Below are 21,635 nucleotides of genomic sequence, written 5' to 3'. Positions count from 1 at the left end.
CAGTTTTAAACCAAAAATAGCATGACCCCCATACCCCATTCCCATATTCACCTGATCTCACCATAAGTGACTTTTTTTGTTTGTTTACCCAAATGAAAAATGTCCTCAAAAGGAAACATTTTGCCAAAATTGATGAGTTCAAAAACTATCCTGAGCAGTAGAAAAAGCATCATAATAGGTGTATTACATCAAACGGAGAGTACTTTGAAGATGATTGAAGTTTAAACATGTAAGAATAATCACACAAATTTTTTGTAAATAAATTGCAGGTTTTTTAAGGTTCCCTCTCAGAATGAAGTCAATCTCCCAGGAAAAAAGATAGGACCTTCAAGAAACACACAGAGGCCACTCACAAAATTAATCACTTCACCTTTAGTATTTGTAGAAGAAAGAAAGGAAGGAAGGAAGGAAGGAAGGAAGGAAGGAAGGAAGGAAGGAAGGAAGGAAGGAAGGAAGGAAGGAAGGAAGAAAAGTCACCTATGGATAGTAACAAATAAAAACCTAGGAGTTCTGGAATTAACAATGCAGCATCATATGCAATCTGAATATCATTATGAAAATTAAATTAACTTAATTCCTAAAGAAGCAGAGAACAAAACTGGCAAGGGTATATAATTGAATGTGTAAACATGTCAATTAGGGAAAAAAGTAAAATACTTACTGCCAAAGCCTTGGACAGTTTGGCTCTAAATTCATTCAGGATGATCGCCACAATGTCCTTAAGTGGTACATAAGCAAAGCCATTTTCCAAATAGACTTTCCTTCCTCGAAACAAATCCAGAGCATCAGCAAAAGGTATCTGAATTCAGAACAAGACACAGAAAGTAATCAGCACCTGTCATTAAGATGTCCTACTAAGCCTTCATGTATATTGAGTCTAAACCAAGAAATTCCTTAGTCCCAGGAAATCCAAAAGAAAAATAAAAAGATCAATTTATACTCCTTAAAACTAATCAGTTAGTAATAGGAAAGAGTTGCAGTACAAAAATACGTTTGTTCCAAAGATGATATTTTTGAAAAATAATACTACTACTAAAAAGCCAAGTTAGAGTACTTTTTTTTTTTTTGTCCTTAACCCGAGAATTTACAAATTATAATCCCCAGGATTTCAAATTCCTAACTCAAGGCTTCTAAGCATGTTGCATTCACCTCACATATATATCCCACATTTTATTCTGCTTCAAAAGAATCCTAATTTGTATACAACATATTCATTGCTGAAAATTACTTGTAAGTAAAGGAACTAATTTCTTCATCTATGTTTCCATTCTGTCTCTAGAGAAATATATTAGAAAAGCTAATCTGGGCACTAAGAAAAATAAGCATTCAGTTTTGCTATTAAATAAATAAGTTTTGTAAATATACTGCCTAGATATTTTTCAATTCCTATGAACAATCCTAAAACTCTAAGAGATGAGCAGAATTTGATGCTAGTCACTGTAAAAATCATCCTCGCTGGGCTCGGTGGCTCAGCCTGTAATCCCTGTGCTTTGGGAGGCTGAGGTGAGTGGATTGCCTGAGCCCGTGGGTTAGAGATCCACCTGGGCAACTTGGCAAGACCTCATCTCTACAATAAATCAAAAATTAGCCGGGCATGGTAGCGCGCCTGTAATTCCAGCTACTTGGGAGGCTGAGGCAGAAGGAGGTTGCAGTGGTCGGGACTGCACTCCAGTCTGGGTGACAGAGTGAGACTCCAACTCAAAAAAAAAAAAATCATCCTCACTCTCCAACATAGAGTTTTTCTCTATTTTTTAAAAATGAGGTAAAAAAGTAGGTAAAAGGAGCAACCCCTTTGAGTCTCCTCCCACTATGGGAGCTTTTCTAATAAATAAATCCTGCTTTCTAAAAAAAAAAAAAAAAGGAGGTGAAAAACAGTTCCCAAATTGTCAATTTATCCAAGTTTTAGGGAAGAGTTAAATATAAATGCCTGCAATCCTTCTGTATATGCAATAACACCTCATATTATAAACAATCCTGTGTTTTTTAACTGGTAGCTTTTGATTAATTTACTGATTTCTACAACTGCAACACAGTCCCTGCTCTCAAAGAGTTCATCCCTTATTTGAGAAAACAACAGGGCAGACACACATGGAAAGTCAAGCAACCCTAACAGGCAGTACTGTACAGTATTGCACCAAACAGGTATTTCACACAGGGCATATGAGAGTAGCAGGTAAGAGGGTTTACTGCAATAATACAGGCAAGAAAAGGGGACAGAAGTTCAAAACTTGAGCTCGAGTTCAAGCTCTGCTACTGACTAGACTTATGATTCAGTAAATTTAATGAACACCTCTAAACCTCAGCAGTCAAACCTGTAAAACTGAGAGAGGGGAGGAAGAGATGGGCTAAATGACCCTTAGGGGTTCTTTAGCTATAATATTCCATGATTCTAGCTTATTAAGGTGGTCACAGTGGAAATAAAAATGCCCGAGCAGAAGCAAAAGATGATGTGAAGGCAGAGTAATGGGAAATATGTGGTGTGAGAGGAATAAATATTGATTCCCACACTCTAAGCTCAAAAAGCTGACTGAACGATGGCCCAACGGGTAGAAATATGGAAGCTGAAATGGAGGGCTAATGTGGAGGCAGGATTTTAAACTACTGGCACTCACCCACAATAAGCAGCACATTCTTTCCAAAGGAAATTATGGTTCTATAGCTGTCAAATTGTAAAATGAAATTCAGCTCTCACCACTTACTTGTCTGGAAGGTTTCATGCAAAGTGGTTGGTTGTCAGCAAGGGTGAAGGCAGGGGTGGGAACTGTGGCCCAGCACAAGATGCTGGAATCTAAGTGAGCTAAGGAAAGCATTCCCTAGGGAGAGCAAGTGGGCTTACAATGTCACAGCCCAAGTGGAGTGAGAGAGAGAGACAATGTGGAGAGTCAGCCCAGCACACAGTGTCAGAGGCCAAAGGCTTCCATGCAAGGCAGTGATCCAAACAGGGTGCTGGGGACAGTCCAGAGCAGGGTGCAAGACCCCAGACTACACGAGGAGGTATTTGTTGAAGAAATGGCCTTCAGGGAAGGGGTCAGAACCCAAGCAGGTTAGGAAGGTGTCTCTGTAAGGGAACAGAATGTTGGCACACCCTTATTGTGATGAGAACAATATCTAGCAGAAAAGAAAGTTATCTGTGGTAACAACACACTATACAAATGTGGATTAATTAAATGCATATTAAAGATCAATGTGACATATTTAACCAATCCTAGGAAATATTTTAAATATTTACATACCTTATAAACTGACTCTAACTGAACCCCAGTTAAACTTGGTGATGAGGCAACAATTTCCCTTTCTCGGAGAGTCTTTTCTTCATCACTTATCTAAAAAAAAATGGTAAACTGTTTAAAAGATTCAAAGTCTTCGTTCAGTTTCAATAATATGACTTCCTGTTCTAGAGAATACAGTAGACTTTTATAAAAAATATTAAAGCTCTGATATCTCAAATAATTCCTAATATGATTACTGAATTATTATCATTAATGAAGGCAAATTATGAGGGAAAACTTAAATTCAAAATTCTTTCACATTTTAACTCTGCCAATTTCGGAAGACATACACCAAAAGAACCATAGTAGAGAAACACAAAGTGTTATAATAAGGGGGAAAAAAAAAGAATTCAAGATAATACAGACTCAAAATGAGCATTATCCTAATTCATGAGTTATGTTAATTTATTAAAATACCTATCTGAGGTTAGAATGGTTTAACTGTTTCTCAATTTTCTAGCCACATAAGATAACTCAAACTTAAAATACTAGTTTTTCTAGGAACAACTATAAATTTAGTATCTCAGATCAATTATGGCTTTATGAAAGACCGATAGATCTAACTAGACAAAAGTTTTAAAATTCTATACCAAAAAAAACATATATATACACATATACATGTGTACATATATATACATATATGTATATATACATACACACACACACACACACACACACACACATCCATCTTAATGAAGATGAAATATAAATAACAAACTCAGGGAAATGTATCATCTGATGTGATGTAAGGTACCCTTAATAAGCCCCTAGGTAACAGTACATAAGTACTAATAGCCCAATAGTAAAACATGAACAGTCGATATTCATATAACAAAAAATAATAAATGGTAAATTAAAATAATAACGTGAGCCAAGTGCAGTGACTCACACCTGTAATCCTAACACTTTGGGAACCTGAGGCAGGAGGATCACTTGAGTCTAGGAGTTCAAGACCATCCTAGGCAACATAGCAAGACCTCATCTCTACAAAAAAAAAAAGAAAAACAAAATCAAAAAATTAGTTAGGCATGTTGGTATACACCTATAGTCCCAACTACACAGAAAGTTGGGGCAGGAGGGTCACCTGAGTCCAGAAGGTTGGGGTTGCAATGAGCCACTGCACTCTAGCCTGGGCCACAGCTCAAAATATAAAAGCAATAAATAAAATTAAGTTAAAATGTGTACTATTTTCCATCTATTAAAATGGTAAAAGTTTAAAAGATTTAGAATATACAGTGTTGGGACCATCTTGCTAGGGCACTTTGGCAATCCATCATAACCTTAAAAAACACAGACCATAACAATTTCATCTGCAGAATAGTCTTAATAACAATACACGTATGCAAATAAGAAAGATGTTTCTTCATCACAGTGTTATTTTTAATAATAAGCAACAAACCTAAATGTCCAATAACAGGTATTTGGTTAAATAAACTGCAGGAGACCTTGTTTTTTCAGGAAAGCAGGTTATGTCACTTAGGGCAACCTCTTACAGAAAACAGTGAAAACCACTGATAAAACATTTTCTTTGTAGCACAGAAGGTTAATATACAAAGTAAGGCCCATACAAAGTGCAGTATCTAATAAGAGACCCGCTGCTCAAATGTCGTAGGTCATCACTGAACACCAAGTCTTGAACTTGTTTTAAGGTATTCCCAGCTTCAAATACCCCAGGCACCTGGTAGAAGCAAACTCAAATCCTCTCTAGAAGAAAGTACCTTCAAGCACACCTCAAAGTATTCCTACAAATAAATTCTCAAATACAATGCCAAGCACATTGTATTTTATAACAAGACACACGATAAAACTTCATGAACAAAAAAAGTAGAAAAGAGCTCATAAAGTATCAAATAACAACTATGCTACCATGTGTAAAGAAATTAAAGACAAGCTTAATGACATCTGTATAAAGAAATTTAAGACAAGCCTAATGACATCTGTATAAGGGGAAAACTATAAAAAGAATATTTTAAAAAAGAATTTCTAGAAACAGACAAACTGTTGAGAAACAGAAATCAAAAACTCAATGGAATCACAAAGAAACAACTTAAATTTCAGTAACTGTGAGTAATTACTTCTGGGAGTGAACCAGCCTTTACCAGCCTCCATATGGATCTGCAACCCAGTTTCCAATTATCTAGTGGGTCAGAGACCTCAGATCCAGATCTGAATTAAAATTGCTGTGGACTAGCAATGACCCAAGCCAATGGGGAAAAAAAAAATTAAAACCCTTCTGGAGAAAGATATAATCCTGCTAGGCCTGAAGATAGTCCTCCAAATAACTTTCCAAATAGTCTCCAGCATATAATGGTAACAACTCACACCAGGAAACAAGACTCCATGGATTAAAAACTAGACAGGTAAGACAAAAAAAAGTATAAAGGTTGAAAAAGCAGACACACAACTGCCTTTATTCACAGATTATATCATTTAGTATACAGAGAAAATCCAGAAGTATCCACAGATAAATTATTGAAACTATTAGCCTAATTAAGTAAAGTTTCTAGATTCAAATATAAAAAAACCAATTGTATTTCTGTATGCCAGCAACAAAGCTCACAAAAGGATTTTTTTTTTTTAAGCTACCACTTACAACAAAATCAAAACTATCAAGGACCTAGGAATAAATCTAATGAAAGATATGCATGGCTTCCCCACAAAGAAACTATAAAACCTTACTAAGAGAAGCTAGAGAAAACCTAAATAGCAGATACCTGTAGACATAAACCAGAAAATGTAATATTGTAAATGCTTTAATTCTCTTCAAATTGACCTCTAGGTTCAATATAATCATAAACAAAAACACAATAGTTTTTGTGTTTGCCTATGTATGTGAACATTTAGAAGTTGGTTCTAAAATGTATATGAACATGCTAAGGACCAAGAACAGCCAAGTCAGAAATAAGTAAAATAAAGTTAAGTCAATAGAAAACAGGCAAAAGAGATGAACAGACACTTTACAAATTAGAAAATTCAAAAGGTCAGCAAATACAGGACAAGATGCTCAACTTCCTTAGTAATCAGGGAAGTATAAATTAGAGCCAAAGTGAAAACCTCAATGACATACCATTACACAATAATTAAAATGGTTAAAATATAAATTTTTTTTAATGTGGCTGAGGGTGTTGAAGAATAGAAACTGTCTCATATAGTTGATGGGAATATAAAAAGTACAGTCACTTTGGAAAAATATCTGGCAGTGTCTTATAAAATTAAGAATATCTGCCTCTATGACACAGCAGTTCTACTCTCAGGCACTTACCCAAGAGAAATGAAAATATATGATCCCAAAAAGACTATTTATATGGTCCCATTTACATAAAAGAGGCAATACTTATCTATGATAGAAAAAGATTTTCAATAGCAGTTGCCTCTTGTGGGGGCAGGGACAGGGATTTACTAGGATACAGCATGAGGAAATTTTCTGTAGTGAGGATATGTTCTGCATCTTAATAAGAGTTTGAGTTACACATGTTTATGCATTTGTCAGAACTCATGAACGGGTATGCAAGATTTGTGCATTTCATAGTATGTAAATTTTATCTTAAATAAAAAAAGAAAACTGCTAGCAAATGCAGAACTTTAGTGAATGATATGCATGTTATAGTAGTTCATGGGATGTGTACTGATTTCTGCAACTTACCTTGAAATGAACTGGCAGGTGAACAGAAGAGAGAATGAATAATATATGACAAAAGAAATAAAGTAAAATGTAAACTGTAGAATTGAGGTGGTGAGTACATGTGGATTTTCACTTAAAGATTCTTGCAACTTTTCTGTGTGCCTGAAATTTTTCTTATTTCCATTTTGCGGCAAAATAACACAATGAAGATACCACTGTTCATCTACCAGGGCAGCTAAATTTAAGTCAGACAATATGAATGAGAATGTAGGGTGATGGGAACCTTCATACCCTACTGATAGGAATATAAATTGGTAAAACCACTTCAGAAAACCTGACATTATCTCATAAGTTTAAAGTAAATGTAGCCGATAATACAGCAGTTTTATTCCTAAGTATTTTTATCCTGGAGCAGAGATAAGCAATGGAAAAGGCCAAATAGTTAATACTTCAAGCTTTGCGTCACAAGGACAGTCAGGCACCACATAATGACGTTTCAGTCAATGACAGATTGCATGTACAACAGTGATCCCATAAAATAGTAATTTTATTTTTTTCCTGTACCTTTTCTATGTTTAGATACACAAACAGTTCCCATTGTGTTACAGCTGTCCACAGTATTCAGTACAGTAACATGCCATAGAGGTTTGCACCACAGAAGTAGTACCCATACCATACAGCCTAGGTGTACAGTAGGTTATGTCATCTAGGTTTGTGTAAGTACACTCTATAATGTTCCCAAAACTACAAAATCATTTCTCAGAATGTATCCCCATCCTTAGCAAGTGACTATACTAAGTTTCCCATTGTTGCAAGAAAATAGATAATAAATGAGCAAGTGGACACAGCTGTGTTACAATATAACTTTATTTATGGGGTTCTGAAATTTATATTTCATAAATTTTCCTGTGTCAAGAAATGCTATTCTTCTTTTGATTTTTTTTCAACTACCTAAAAATGTATAAAACCATTCTCAGCTCACAGGCCATGTGAAACAGTGGGCCATATTTTACTAATCTCAACTCCACAGAAATAGACAGATTACTGGGCCCCATTCTTAGAGTTCCTGATTCATAAACTCTGGAGTATGTCCTGAGAATCTGCATCTCTTATAAGTTTCCAAGTAATGGAAATGTTGCAGTTCTCAGATCCCTGCCCAGGAGATATGAGTTATTCATATAACCACACAGTAACAGTATCCATATAATGAACAAAACATGGAAGCCCAAATATGCATCAAAAGCAGAATGAATAAGTGTGCTATAGTCACAGTGTAACATAAAGAATAGCAACAAAAATAGTTTCACACAATGCACATCAGCCTTAAAAATATATTAAGCAAAATTATCCAGACACAAAATAAAACACACTGAATTATTCCATTAATATAGTTTTTTTAATAAGGAAAATTGCATTTTTTAGAAATAAATACTTAGATGATCAACTAAAAGGAAAAAAAGGCAAGGAAGTGATTACCATAAAGTCAGACTGTTGTTTCCGGTAGGAAAGAGAAGGAAAGGGTTAATTGAAAAAAGGGCACAAGAAGACGTTTCAAGGGTAAAAGCAATGCCTTAGTACCTCACCAGAAGGAAGTTATATTAATGTTCCTTTAATAATAATCTACTGAACTGTATAGTTTTTATATTATATAGTTCTCTGGGTATTGGGTAATTTTTATACTTATTAATTTTTGAAAGGTTAAAAATATAAAATAAAAGTAAATAAATTGTAGTATAACATATCATGAAATATTATGCAGGCAATAGAATTATTTTTTAAATGATAGATTTATGATTATTGTCATAGAAAGATATCTATAAAATACTATTAGGTGAAAGTACATTAATCAAGTTAGATAAAGGCAAATTAAAATAAATCTTTAAAAGAGTGTGTTTATCTGTAAATTTATGCATGGGAAAAAGACTTCACCAAGATATAATAAGTAGAGGGATTACAGATACTTTTTACTTCTTTATTGCTTGCACATATTATGTTAAATTTATTCCTTAGATAGTTTATATTCTGAATGTTGCCATATATGGTGTCTGTCATATATATTGTCAATTTTAATTGTTCATTGTTTTCTTGCATATTCTTTTAATTTTGTTTGGCTACTTTAATATTATCGAAACTCTAGAAAGATGTTGGAGGTAATGGATATTCCAATTACCTTGGTTTGATAATTACACGCTCCATACATGTATCAAAATATCACATGTCCCCCCAAAATATGTACAACTATGATATTTCCATTTTCAAAATATTTTAAAATACGATACTGTTCACCAGTTTAAGTCCAGTAAGTGTTAGATTGACACTGCAGAAAAACTACTTTTGGCATGCCTAATGATTTCTACATTTGTCCAAATCTACTGAGTGTAAGAATTATGTTTCTTATCATCAGTATTAGTTAATTATTTCTCTGTGTTTCATAGAAGGTAAAAATCCAATGGAAAACTGGTTTTCAAAGGTATTTTAAAGAACAAAAACCTTCTTTCAAAGGAAATCTTACCTGGAAGAACATTAGATTGCAGAATTACTTTAAGTACTCTGGTTGAGGTACGGCTGGAGCTGAAAGCAGCCCCCTTTCAACCCACTACTGCCATCCCTGTTCTTTTGTGGCCCATTTTCAAAGAGTACAGTCAGAAAAACCCCTACCAGACAGTTAAGTAACTGCATAAACAAGACATGAAGACAGTGATGGCAATACTACTGAAACAGAATAGCTGGGTGGCTGACAGTTATCTTACAATTATGTGATGGCTCAAAATGTTTGGTCACCAGTTGTTACACGTAAGTTAAAATACAGCAAAGAGGAGACAGTTTAGATGTGTCAACATACAGATTATCCAAAAGATAATAAAGATTGAGATTCAGGCATACTATTTGCTAGTTATTGTGCTCACCATTTTACTTATACTATCTCATTTAATCCTAACAACAACTCTACAAGGTACTTATTATTTTAGTTTGGCAGCTAATTAATATGACTTGAAATCAAACTGGATTTCCAACCAAAGTTTATCCCACATTGAGGCCCCGTAGGCCATGTGGTCTCCAAAAAAAATAAAGAGATACTACTTTGCAGGAGATGAAAGATAAGATCATCAAGTGGAAATTTCTACCTCAATTTCTTTTTGATAATGAACAAGATAAAGATACAGAGACTAAAAATGTAAAACAACTAGATGCTATGAGAAGTCTCACAAGCAAAAATTTAAAAGGGTGTCAGCATAAATTACAAATAATCAACATTCACTTTAGAGTGTTTAAATTAAGGTTTAGCAATAGCAAATATTTCTCTAAGAGCTAACACCAGATTATTTTGCTTTAGTACTTGCTTTGTTTGCATATATCTCTGTTGACATTAACTTCTTAATTTACTATTTACTTCTTACTGTGCATAAGGGAAATCTTTGAAACTGAAATATGCAACCAGACACACACTGCAGAGACTATCTGAGAAGAAACAACTATGTTGTAGACAAGTTTTAAAGCCAAGCTATAATTCTCAAACAGCAATTGATAAAAGAAGAAACTGATCAGGGAGATACGGTGAAAAAAGAAGAAATCTCCATGTCTTCACAATGTTCTTTCATTTTTTTTAAAGTAAACATCCAATTTAAATGTATATTTCAACTTTTCTCAGTGAACACTTACTTATCTGAAATTAAATAAAATTTTAATACACATGCCTGTGTTCCCCACCATTAATAAGAATAATTAAGCCGGGCTCAGTGGCTCAGCCTGTAATCCTGCACCTTTGGGAGGCTGAGGTGAGTGGATTGCCTGAGCCCGCGGGTTCGAGACCCGCCTGGGCAGCGAGACCTCATCTCTACAATAATCAAAAAATCAGCCGGGTGTGGTAGCGCATGCCTGTAATTCCGGCTACTTGGAAGGCTGAGGCGGAAGGATCGCCAGAGCCCAGCAGGTCGAGGCTGCGGTGGCTCTGCACTCCAGTCTGGGCGACAGAGTGAGACTCCGACTCAAAAAAAAAAAGAATAATTATAACTGGTTGCATGTATTGTCTTTTGCCCAAATAGTTTTGACTGCATCTGGTAAAATAAAGTTGAGACCAAGTGTGTTAATCTGCCACAGCCCTTTATAATCACTTCTTACAGTAAGCAATAAGCAAATCGGTATCTTCAAATATAGATGTTTGTCCTAATATTATTTTAGGTTCTAACTAAACAAATCTCACATCAATACTTAAGTACCACTAATATTTCATCCAGTATAATATAGTGTCTTGCCTTTCCCTAAATTCAAGTATTTGTATCAACAATACCATGGTTATTTCTAAGCAATTACCTGCTTGCCAAGTAAATATCACAAAAGCAGAGGAAGCACACATGAGTTCAACTGCCACAAAACAAAAGATTTTAGCCACAAGAGACTTTCCTTGTCCAAAGACTCCTCTTTCTCAGAAAAACTTTCATAATTAAAAAAAAAAAAAAATCTTAGAAACATAAATAGGGAGTCCGAATTGGCAGTAGTGGGAATCTGCCAGGGGATGGGAGACAAACCTCCTCAACAAGCGTACCTGAATAATGAACATTTGTATACCTAACCCTGAATTGTAACTTACATCTTTAAAATAAAAAAATTAAAAGAGAAAAAATAAAGAACATAAATAAAACTGGAATAGGTTATTAAAGAATGCAATAAGAAAGATTTCCTTTCATTGAAATCTCCTCCCCAAAAAGAAAAAAGTTATCTAGTCTTCCTTAGATTAGAAATTATGGATAATAATGGATCAGGAAGATGGCAGCCGAGCCAGTCAGACTATGCGAGTCCCCGGGCCAGAGAGTGAGTAAATGGAAAACTTTCTGCACGTGCTGGTGAGCGAGTGGGCGTGTGAGTGGCTGAGTGAGGGCTAGGGAGCTAGCAGCCAGGGTTCTCCTGGTGCAGATGCTGGTGGCACAGCTGCTGGGCTTGGACCCTAGTGATTCCAGGGATACAGAAGTCAAGTGCCATTTTCTTTTTCTTTTCTTTTCTTTTTTTAATCAACAAACCCTACCTGGGAAGAAAATGCTGGAAGACTGTCTAAGTGGGGCTCGTGAGCAAATGGCCAGGCCCCTGGTGCAAAAGCTACTGCTGCAGCTTCTCTGCTTCGTCCCTCACAGAAGCCGAGCACCATTTTTTTTTTTAACGGACAAAAGCAACGGGGAGAAAATATCACCCCAGGCTCTCCCACACTGGTGCAGCAGAAGAGAGACTGCCCAATCCTGGTTTGCCTCACCACTTCAGCACCTGGCAGGGCACTGGCAGCAGAGGCTGCGGAGGGAGTCCAGAGGCAAAGTCTCAAAGAAGAGGACAAGAGAGGAACCCCACTAACATTTTGAAGGCAGGGCAGGAAAGTGCTCCCACTCGCTCACCACAGAGCAACAGACCTGATCTCTGTGACTGGTGGATCAACTACTCAGGGATTAATCGTGACCCAGAGGTAATATCTTGAAAGCACAAACTTCAGCGGGACCTGAGGAATGCTGAGTTCCAGGAGCCCCCCCTTACCCTGATCTAGCTGAGGGACAAAGGGTGTGGCCAGTAAAGGATGAGGAAGAACTCCAAACAGATCAGTGGTGAGTCTGGGGCTGACCCAAACCCCCTCCTCCCCAGCAATCCTCTGAACAACAGACTCACACAGTTGGGCCACAACTGAGAGGGACAAACCCAGGTGGAGCCTGGATGTCAGTCGTGATAGGACAACTCCATTCCAGGATATGCCTGGTTGGGAAACTCCCCACCCTTCACAAGTACATACCTGGGGAGGAGACAATCCTGCACCCCCCCACCAGAGGAGATCTCCCTGACCATAGGAGAGCAGGAGGGGAGGACTGCAGTCTCACCTACCTCCACTGTCCCTCCTCCTTCCCTGCTTCAGACTGAGGAGAGAGTGAAAGAGGTGGCTCTGCAGGAGAGACTTGATTAGAGGAACAATTACAGAGCCTGCCTCAAGAGGGCAGGGGTATCTTTTTAGTTTTCAATTTTTAAAACAAAATTTTTAAAAATGCTTGACTGTTTGTTAATTCATCTTTTTTTAAATATTTTTCCTTTGTGCATGAATGTGTATGTGAAGGTTTGATCTGCTCCCCTAACAAATATTTTTTTCTATTCTTTTTCTTTTTCTTTCTTCTTTTATTTGTTGTTTTCTGTTTATGTGTGTATATGAATGACTGAGTGCCCATCTTTCAATTTTATGGTTGTTGTTGGTTTGATTTTGCTCTTTTGTTCTTCTGAGGTTTTTTATTTTCATTTTTTTATACTTTAACATGTGTGTCAATATATGTGTGAAAGTTCGACCTGAATTCCTTTTTTTTTTTCTTTTTTTCCTCCAGACTTTCTGTTTTCCTTCTCTATTCACTTTGTGCTTTGTGCTAGCGGTGTGTGTGTGTGTGTGTGTGTGTGTGTGTGTGTGTGTGTGTGTGTATTTAGTTTTCTTGGTTTTTTGTTGTTGTGGTTTATTTTGTTTCACTTTGTTGTTCCTTCTCTATTCACTTTGTGCTTTGTGCTAGCGGTGTGTGTGTGTGTGTGTGTGTATTTAGTTTTCTTGGTTTTTTGTTGTTGTGTTTTGTTTTGTTTCACTTTGTTGTTATTCCAGTTTGTTTTGGGGTGCATGTATGTCTCTGTGTATGTGTTCCGATTGTTTTTTGCATTGGTTCCTGCTTTGCATTGTCATATAAAGTGGTGGTGGGGAGTGGGTCTCAAGGAACACATACCACAATAAGTGAACACTGTAATTTTCAAGTAGTTTTTAAATCCTAGCACCCCATCCCCTACTTTATTCAAACTTCAAAAACTACAAGAGACAGCAAAGCTTCCCATCCACCACACTATTTCAAAATAGAACAAATTCAAAGCCCGGATCAGGGAAGAAAAGAGGACTGAGCAAACAACAGAATGGAAAGCCTCTCCCACTGACACTGAACGACAGAACTAAAGAGAAAAACAAGAGATCTGTCACAAATGAGGAAAAACCAAAAGAAGACCTGAGGCAATTTCAAAGACAAAACTCCTGAAAAATCAGACCTTGGTGCCCAAACAATGGGAGTCACCAATGACTGGCCCCAGAATAGACACACTTCCCGAGAGAACAGCAGATGGACGGAAAGAGTGAATAAGACTCAAGAAAGACAAGATACAACACTGAAAGAATTTGTAGGAGAGATTTTGCAATAAAAAATTTCATCTAGGAAATGAATAGCAAGATGACAAGCATGGAAAGCAGAATTAATCAAGCTGAATAAAGAATCTCAGAACTTGAAGACCAGAATATAGAATTGACCCAATCTATAAAAAACATAGAAAGAAGACTCAGAAAGAACAAAGCCTACAAGAGATGTGCCATTATATCAAGAGACCAAACCTACGCATGACTGCTATCCTAGAAGAAGAACAGGAAATGGAGAACAATTTGGAACAAGTATTCCAGGAGGTAAACCAAGAAAACTTTCCCCATCTCACAGATGTGATCAGCCAAGCACAAGAGATACAGAGAACCTCCACAGGACATCAAATGAGAAGACCAACCCCTAGACACATAGTAATTCACCTACACAGAGTGGGCACAAAAGAAAAAATCCTAAAGGCAAAAGGAGAGAAAGATCAAACTACCCACTGGGGAAAACCAATCAGAATAGCAACAGAACTATCGGCAGAAACACTATAAGCAAGAAGGGACTGGAGCACTATATTCAAAGTTCTCAAAGATAAACAATTGCAACCAAGAAGTTCCTATCCAACCAAGTTCAACTTCATCAATGATGGAGAATTAAAATCCTTCCCAGACATCCAATTGCTAAGTGATTATGCAGCTTCCAGACCAGTTCTACAGGAGACACTTAAAAAGGTATTGAGCACAGAAGAAAGAAAGAAAAAGAATGACCACACACTTCCCAAGAGAACGGCAGAGCACGGAATCAACAGAGAATACAGTACAACAAGAAACGTGAAAACACACGCATATATTAAGCCCAAAGCCAAAAGAAAACAAGCAAACAAACAAAAAACTTTATAAGAACCTCATGACAGCAATAAACAATCACATTTTAATAATCAGCCTGAATGTGAATGGAATAAAGGCACCACTGAAAAGGCACAGAATAGCAAACTGAATAAGAAACCATGACCCAATTATTTGCTGAATCCAGGAGACTCATCTCACTACAAGGGATGCACACATTCTAAGTTAAAGGATGGAAAATGAGTTTCCAGGCAAATGGATCACAAAACAAGGCAGGAGTTGCAATCTTAAAATCAGACAAAACAACCCTTTAAGCTATCAAAAATTTTAAAAAATGCAAAAGGACACTACATAATGATAAAAGATTCAATCCATCAACAAGAAATATCCATCCTAAACATACATGCACCCAACACAGAAGCACCATCATTTATAAATCAACTCCTAAATAAACTAAAAAAAGATATTGACTCTAACATTATTATAGCATGGGACTCGAATACCCCACTAACAGCCCTAGATAGAGCAAAAGGCAAAAAATCAAAAAGGAGATCCAGAACCTAAACTTGACATTCAACCAAATGGACTTAATAGATACCTACAGATTATTGCATTCAACAACCATAGGATATACATTCTACTCATCACCACATGGAACGTACCCCAAGATCGATCACATCCTCGGCCATAAATCAAGCATAAACAAATTCCATAAGGTTGAAATCTAGTCATGCACACTCTCAGATCACAGTAGAGTAAAAATAAATATCAACATTTCCCCAAAGCCCACAAAGACATGGACACTGAAAAGCATGATGCTGAACAACTACTGGGTCAACACTGAAACCAAAGCAGAAATTAAAAGATTCCTGGAAACAAATGAAAATAAAGAAACATCTTACCAAAACCTCTAGGATGCCATGAAAACAGTTCTAAGAGGGGAATTTATATCTCTATGTGCACACATCAAGAAAACAGAAAGATCACAAGTGGAGAACCTAACACATCACCTAAGGAAGCTGGAAAGAGAAGACCACCAAAACCACAACTTTAATAGAAGAATCCAAATCACCAAAATAAGAGATCAAATACAGACATAGAAGACAAAAAATATCATAGAAAACAACCACAAAACAAAAAGCTGGTTCTTTGAAAGAACTAACAAGATTGATAGACCCCCTAGCCAAAATGACCAAGAAAAAGAGAGAAAAAGCCCAAATAAACACAATCAGAAATACAAAAGATCAAATCACAACTTACCCTGAAGGAATACAGAAGATTATCAGAAATTACTATGTACACCTTTATGGAAACAAACATGATAACCTAAATGAAATGAAGGATTTTCTGACATCACACAAACTCCCCAGGTTGAAACAAGAGCATTGAGACACTAAATACACCAATATCAACCCAGAAAATTGACTCTGTCTTACAAAACCTACCTAAAAAACAAAAAAAACCCTGAACCAGATGGCTCTCCAGCAGAATTTCACAAAACATACAAGGAGGAGCTGATAACAATCCTATTGAAAGTATTCCAGGCAATTGAGAAAGATGGAATTCTCCCCAAATCATTTTATGAAGCCAACATCACACTGATACCCAGACCAGGTATAGATCAAAAAAAAAAGAGAACTACAGACCAATATCCCTTATGAACACAGATGCAAAAATCCTCAACAAGGACCTAGCAAATCGGATCCAAAAACACATCTCAAAAATCATACACCATGACCAAGTAGGCTTCATCCCCAGGATACGGGGCTGGTTCAACATTCGCAAGACCATAAATGTCATTAAATACATCAACAGATCTAAAAACAAGAACAACATGATTATATCATTAGATGCAGAAAAAGCTTTTGATAAAATCCAGCATCCTTTCTTGAAAAAACCCTCAAATGTCTAGGTATAGAAAGAACATACCTCAAAATAGTAAGTGCCATCTACAATAAACCCACAGCTAACATACTGCTAAAAGGACAGAAACTGGAAACATTTCCCCTAAAAACTGGAACAAAACAAGGTTGCCCACTCTTATCCCTCTTGTTCAACATTGTGTTGGAAGTCCTAGCTCAGGCAATTAGACAACAGAAGGAAATCCAGGGTATCCAAATAGGAAAAGAAGAAGTCAAGTCATCCCTCTATATTGATGATATGATCCTATATCTTGAAAATCCAAGAGAATCTGTCAAAACCCGCTTGCACTGATACTTTGGACTTTGGCAAAATCTCAGGCTGCAAAATAAATGTAAAAAAGACAGTTGCATTCCTATTCACCAACGACAAGCAGTCAGAAACCCAAATTAAAATCACAATCCCATTCACAACAGCCACAAAAAAAAATGAAATACTTCAGCATCTTCCTAACCAGAGAAGTGAAAGACCTTTACAATGAAAACTACAAAACACTGCTCAAAGAAATCCAAGAAAACACAAACAAATCGGAAAATATTTCATGCTCATGAATAGGAAGAATCAACATTGTTAAGATGTCCATGCTACCAAAGGCAATCTACAGATTCAACGCAATACCCATTAAGTGACTAACATCATTCTTCTCAGACCTGGAAATGACAACACAGAAATTCATATGGAAACATAAAAGGCCATGAATAGCCAAAATAATCCTTAGCAAAAGAAATAAAGCAGAGGTATTATTAAACTTTCAGACTTCAAATTTTACTATAAGGCTACAGTAATCAAAACAGTGTGGTACTGGTACAAGAATAGGCACATATACCAATGAAACAGGATAGAGAGTCTGAAAGCAAAGCCTCAATTCCTCAGCCAACTCATCTTTGACAAAGCTCCGAACAACAACCACTGGAGAGAGGAGAACCTATTCAGTAAATGGTGCCAGGAAAACTGGCTGAGCACATTCAGAAGATTGAAACAGGACCCTTACCTATCACTATACACAAAAATTAACTCTAAATGTATCAAAGACCTAAACATAAAACCTCAAACTATAAGAATCTTAGAAAACACAGGAGACACCCTTCTGGAAATTGGAACTGGCAGTCAATTCCTATTCAGAACCTAAAATGCCCATAGCTTAACAAATAAGATAGACAAGTGGGAACTGATCAAATTAACGAGCTTCTACAAAGCAAAAGAACCCATCAAGAGAGCAGGGAGACAACCCACAGAATGGGAAAAAATATTTGCCAACTGTATATCTGACAAAGGGCTAACATCTAGGATCTACAAGGAACTCAAACATGCCAAAAGGAAAAAACAAACAGCCCCATTAAAAAGTAGGCAAAAGACATGAATAGACACTTCTCAAAAGAAGATATACGGGTAGCCAACAGACATGTGAAAAAATGCTCTACCTCACTCAACATCAGAAAAATGCAAATCAAAACCACATTGAGATACCACCTAATCCCAGTAAGAATGCCCATCATTAATAAAACAACAGATGCTGGCAAGGATGCAGAGAAAAAGAAATGCTTCTACACTGCTGGTGAGAATGCAAACTAGAGCAACCTCTTTGGAAGACAGTGTGGCGGTATCTGAAAAAACTAGAAATTGACCTTCCATATGACCCAGTAATTCCCCTGTTGGGAATATACCCAGAGGAACTCAAATCATTCTACAAAAAGATACCTGCACACATATGTTTGTTGCAGTTCTATTCACAGGAGCAAAACATGAAACCAACCATGTTGGCCCATCAAAGCTGGACTAGATAAAAAAAAAATGTGGTACATATATACAATGGATTATTATGTAGCCATAAAGAAGGACAAACATATGGACTTTGCAGCAACTTGTATGGATTTAGAGTCGATCTTACTCAGTGATCTATCACAGAAACAAAAAACTGAGAACCATATGTTCTCACTTAGAAGCAGAGCTTGAACAATTATAATACTACAGGAAAGTGAATGGCAGTAGTGGAAAACAGTCAGGAGAAAGGGGGTGGGATTCGCAGTTGAGGGAAACTGCTAGAGGAGGGAGGAGCATACCTCATCAACAAGGGTACTGAATAATCAACGTTTATATACCGAACCCTGAATTGTACCCCACATCTTTATAATAAAAAAAGGAAAGAAAAAAAAAGAAATTATGGGTAAAATTTTAAGGAATTCAGTGTGTTTCTAAACTATTCACCCAAAGTAACCGAATACATTCCAAATCATGCACATTCAAGCTTAAACTCATGTCATTTCCTGCTTTATATCCTATGAATATTGTTTTTCCTTAGTGAATTAAAAAGTTGACCCATTTGTTAAACATATTCTAAATTTTCATTTTTCTATTTAGTTTTAATCAAAATAGAAATAAGCAAAATAAAATTTTCACTGAAAAATGTAGAAAGACTAAAACTTTTTTAATTAGTGTAAACCGCTACTGAGTTCATTATGTCAAATTCCTAAAATAATCTTGAGTATTCTTTTTCCCCATATTCTCCTTTAAAACTACCGGGGAAAATATGAATATATTTCATTTTCTTGGGTTCTACTAAACACAGTTACCTGCTGCACACCTAAAAAGCACACATCCCCTGAAAGAGTAAGACAAGATAAAATGTCTTCCTGCTTCCACTAACAAGTGAGTAAAAATGGATATAGTGGAATAACTATGAAAAACAAAGTAACGGAATAGAAAGAATATAGCTTTTATAATCACAGAAACCTGGCTTCAAATCTTAAACAAGTTAGTTAACCTCTTCACACCTCAGTTTCTTCACTGATAAAATAAAGAACATAATATCTAACACATGTAGCTTTGACGGGAATAAAATAGTATCTAGAATAGACCTAACAAATAGTATGCCCTTAATAAGTGGTAAACATGTATCACTATCTGCAATGTACATTTTCAAAGTTTCTGTTTTCCAGGCTTTTTTCCCCAAGTAGTAAAGTGAAATGTATAATGCGACTAATGCAGTTTTAACAAACTTGTAATTTTATTAGTTAATCTAACAGACAACTTGGTCTTTAAAGGGTATTCTATTCATAATAACTGACAAAAGCAAGTTATGTTATCACTGCAGCATCTTACAATCAAGGTATATTATCTTCACAAAGTAAACATCCTCTTCAAAAGAGGCATATAAACAGACGGCTCTACCTGGAGTCACATCTTTTGAGTGATTTAATCTTTTCTTTTTAATCAATATTTTTTATTATGATATTGTGGGGTATAGTTAAGGGTCAGGTATACAAATATGCTTTGTTCAGGCACTCTTGTTGATAAGAGTTGTCTGCTCATGCTCAGACAGATATTTACTGCCGTTAATCCCATCTCCCTTACCCCCACATAGTTTTCCACCACTGTCAGTCATTTTCTTATAGTATTACATTGGATGTTCAAGGTCCAATATATGACTGAGAACATGTGATACTCAGATCTTTGTTTCTGTGAGAGGTCACTCAGTATTATAGACTCTAGTTCCATCCAGGTTGCTGCAAAATTCACTATTTTGTTCTTTTTATGGCTGTGAAGTATTCCATCATGTATATGTACCATATTTTTTTAAATCCAGTCCTCTTTTGATGGACTCCATGGTTGGTTCCAGGTTCTTGCTATTGTGAACAATGCTGCGATAAACATACATGTACAGGTATCTTTTCTATAGAGTGATTTGGGTTCTTCAGGGTATACAGCCAGTAAGGGGATGGCAGGGTCATATGGGAGGTCAATATTTAGAGCTTTTAGGAATCACCACACTGTTATCCACAGAGGTTGTACTAGTTTGCACTCCCACCAACAGTGTAGAAGTGTTCCCTTTTCGCCACACCCTCTCCAGCAACTGTTGTTTTTTGAGTTATTGAAAATTGCCATTCTGAGTGGAGTTAGGTGGTATCTCAGTGTGGTTTTGATTTGCATCTCCCTGATGATTAGTCAGGTTGAACATTTCATCTTGTGTCTGTTGGGTGCTCGGATGTCTTCCTTTGAGAAGTGTCTGTTCATATCTTTTGACCACTTTATAATGGGGTTGTTTGTTTTTTTCTTTTCAGCACGTTTGAGTTCCTTGTAGATCAAAGATGTTAAGCCTTTCTCAGACCTGGAGTTGGCAAATACTTTTTCCCAGTCTGTAGGCTGTCTCCCTGCTCTCTTGATGGTTTCTTTGCCTTTGCAGAAGCTTGTCAGTTTAATGAGGTCCCACTTGTCCATCTTATCTCTTATGGACTGTGGGTTTCGGGTTTTGTTCAGAAATTGGATGCCAGTTCCAATTGCCATGAGGGTATTTCCTTCATTTTCTTTTTTCTTTTTTTTTTTTTTTTTTGAGTTGGAGTCTCACTCTGTCACCCAGACTGGAGTGCAGTGGCCGCTCCCGGCCACCGCAGCCTCTACCTGCTGGGCTCCGGCGATCCTTCCGCCTCAGCCTTCCAAGTAGCCGGAACTACAGGCATGCGCCACCAAGCCCAGCTGATTTTTTGATTTATTGTAGAGATGAGGTCTTCCTGCCCAGGCGGGTCTTGAACCCACGGGCTCAGGCAATCCACTCACCTCAGCCTCCCAAAGGCGTGGGATTACAGGCTGAGCCACCGAGCCCAGCTATTTCCTTCATTTTCTAAGGTTCTTATGGTTTGAGGTTTTACATTTAGGTCTCTGATCCATTTAAAGTTAATTTTTGTGTATGAGGATAGATAGGGGTCCTGTTTCAATCTTCTGAAGAAAACTGGGTAAACCAGTTTTCCCAGAACCATTTACTGAAGAGATTCTCCTCTCCCCTGTGGTAGGTGGTGGAGGCTTTGTCGAAGATGAGTTGGTTGAGAAACTGAGGTTTTGCTTCTGGAATCTCAATTCTATTCCATTG

At 36.8% G+C, this 21,635-nt stretch overlaps 1 protein-coding gene across 1 annotated transcript in view; it reads right to left on the bottom strand.

The window, feature by feature from the left end:
* Positions 1-577: 577 nt before the first annotated feature.
* The window catches only part of PRIM2 (primase (DNA) subunit 2), a 72,983-nt gene continuing 51,925 nt past the window's right edge, over positions 578-21,635 (bottom strand). The window contains exons 6-7 of the mRNA XM_008068123.2: positions 3,234-3,323; positions 578-799 (exon numbers count right to left, since the gene is read on the bottom strand). Of these exons, the coding sequence (XP_008066314.2) occupies positions 578-799; positions 3,234-3,323 (312 nt within the window). The remainder of the gene's footprint in view (positions 800-3,233; positions 3,324-21,635) is intronic.

Source organism: Carlito syrichta, unplaced genomic scaffold (assembly GCF_000164805.1).
Source record: "Carlito syrichta isolate Samal-C Ts95f unplaced genomic scaffold, Tarsius_syrichta-2.0.1 Scaffold309876, whole genome shotgun sequence".
Lineage (NCBI taxonomy): Eukaryota > Metazoa > Chordata > Mammalia > Primates > Tarsiidae > Carlito > Carlito syrichta.
The sequence above is the reverse complement of the archived record's forward strand: the minus strand, read 5'-3'. Positions and strand labels throughout refer to the sequence as shown.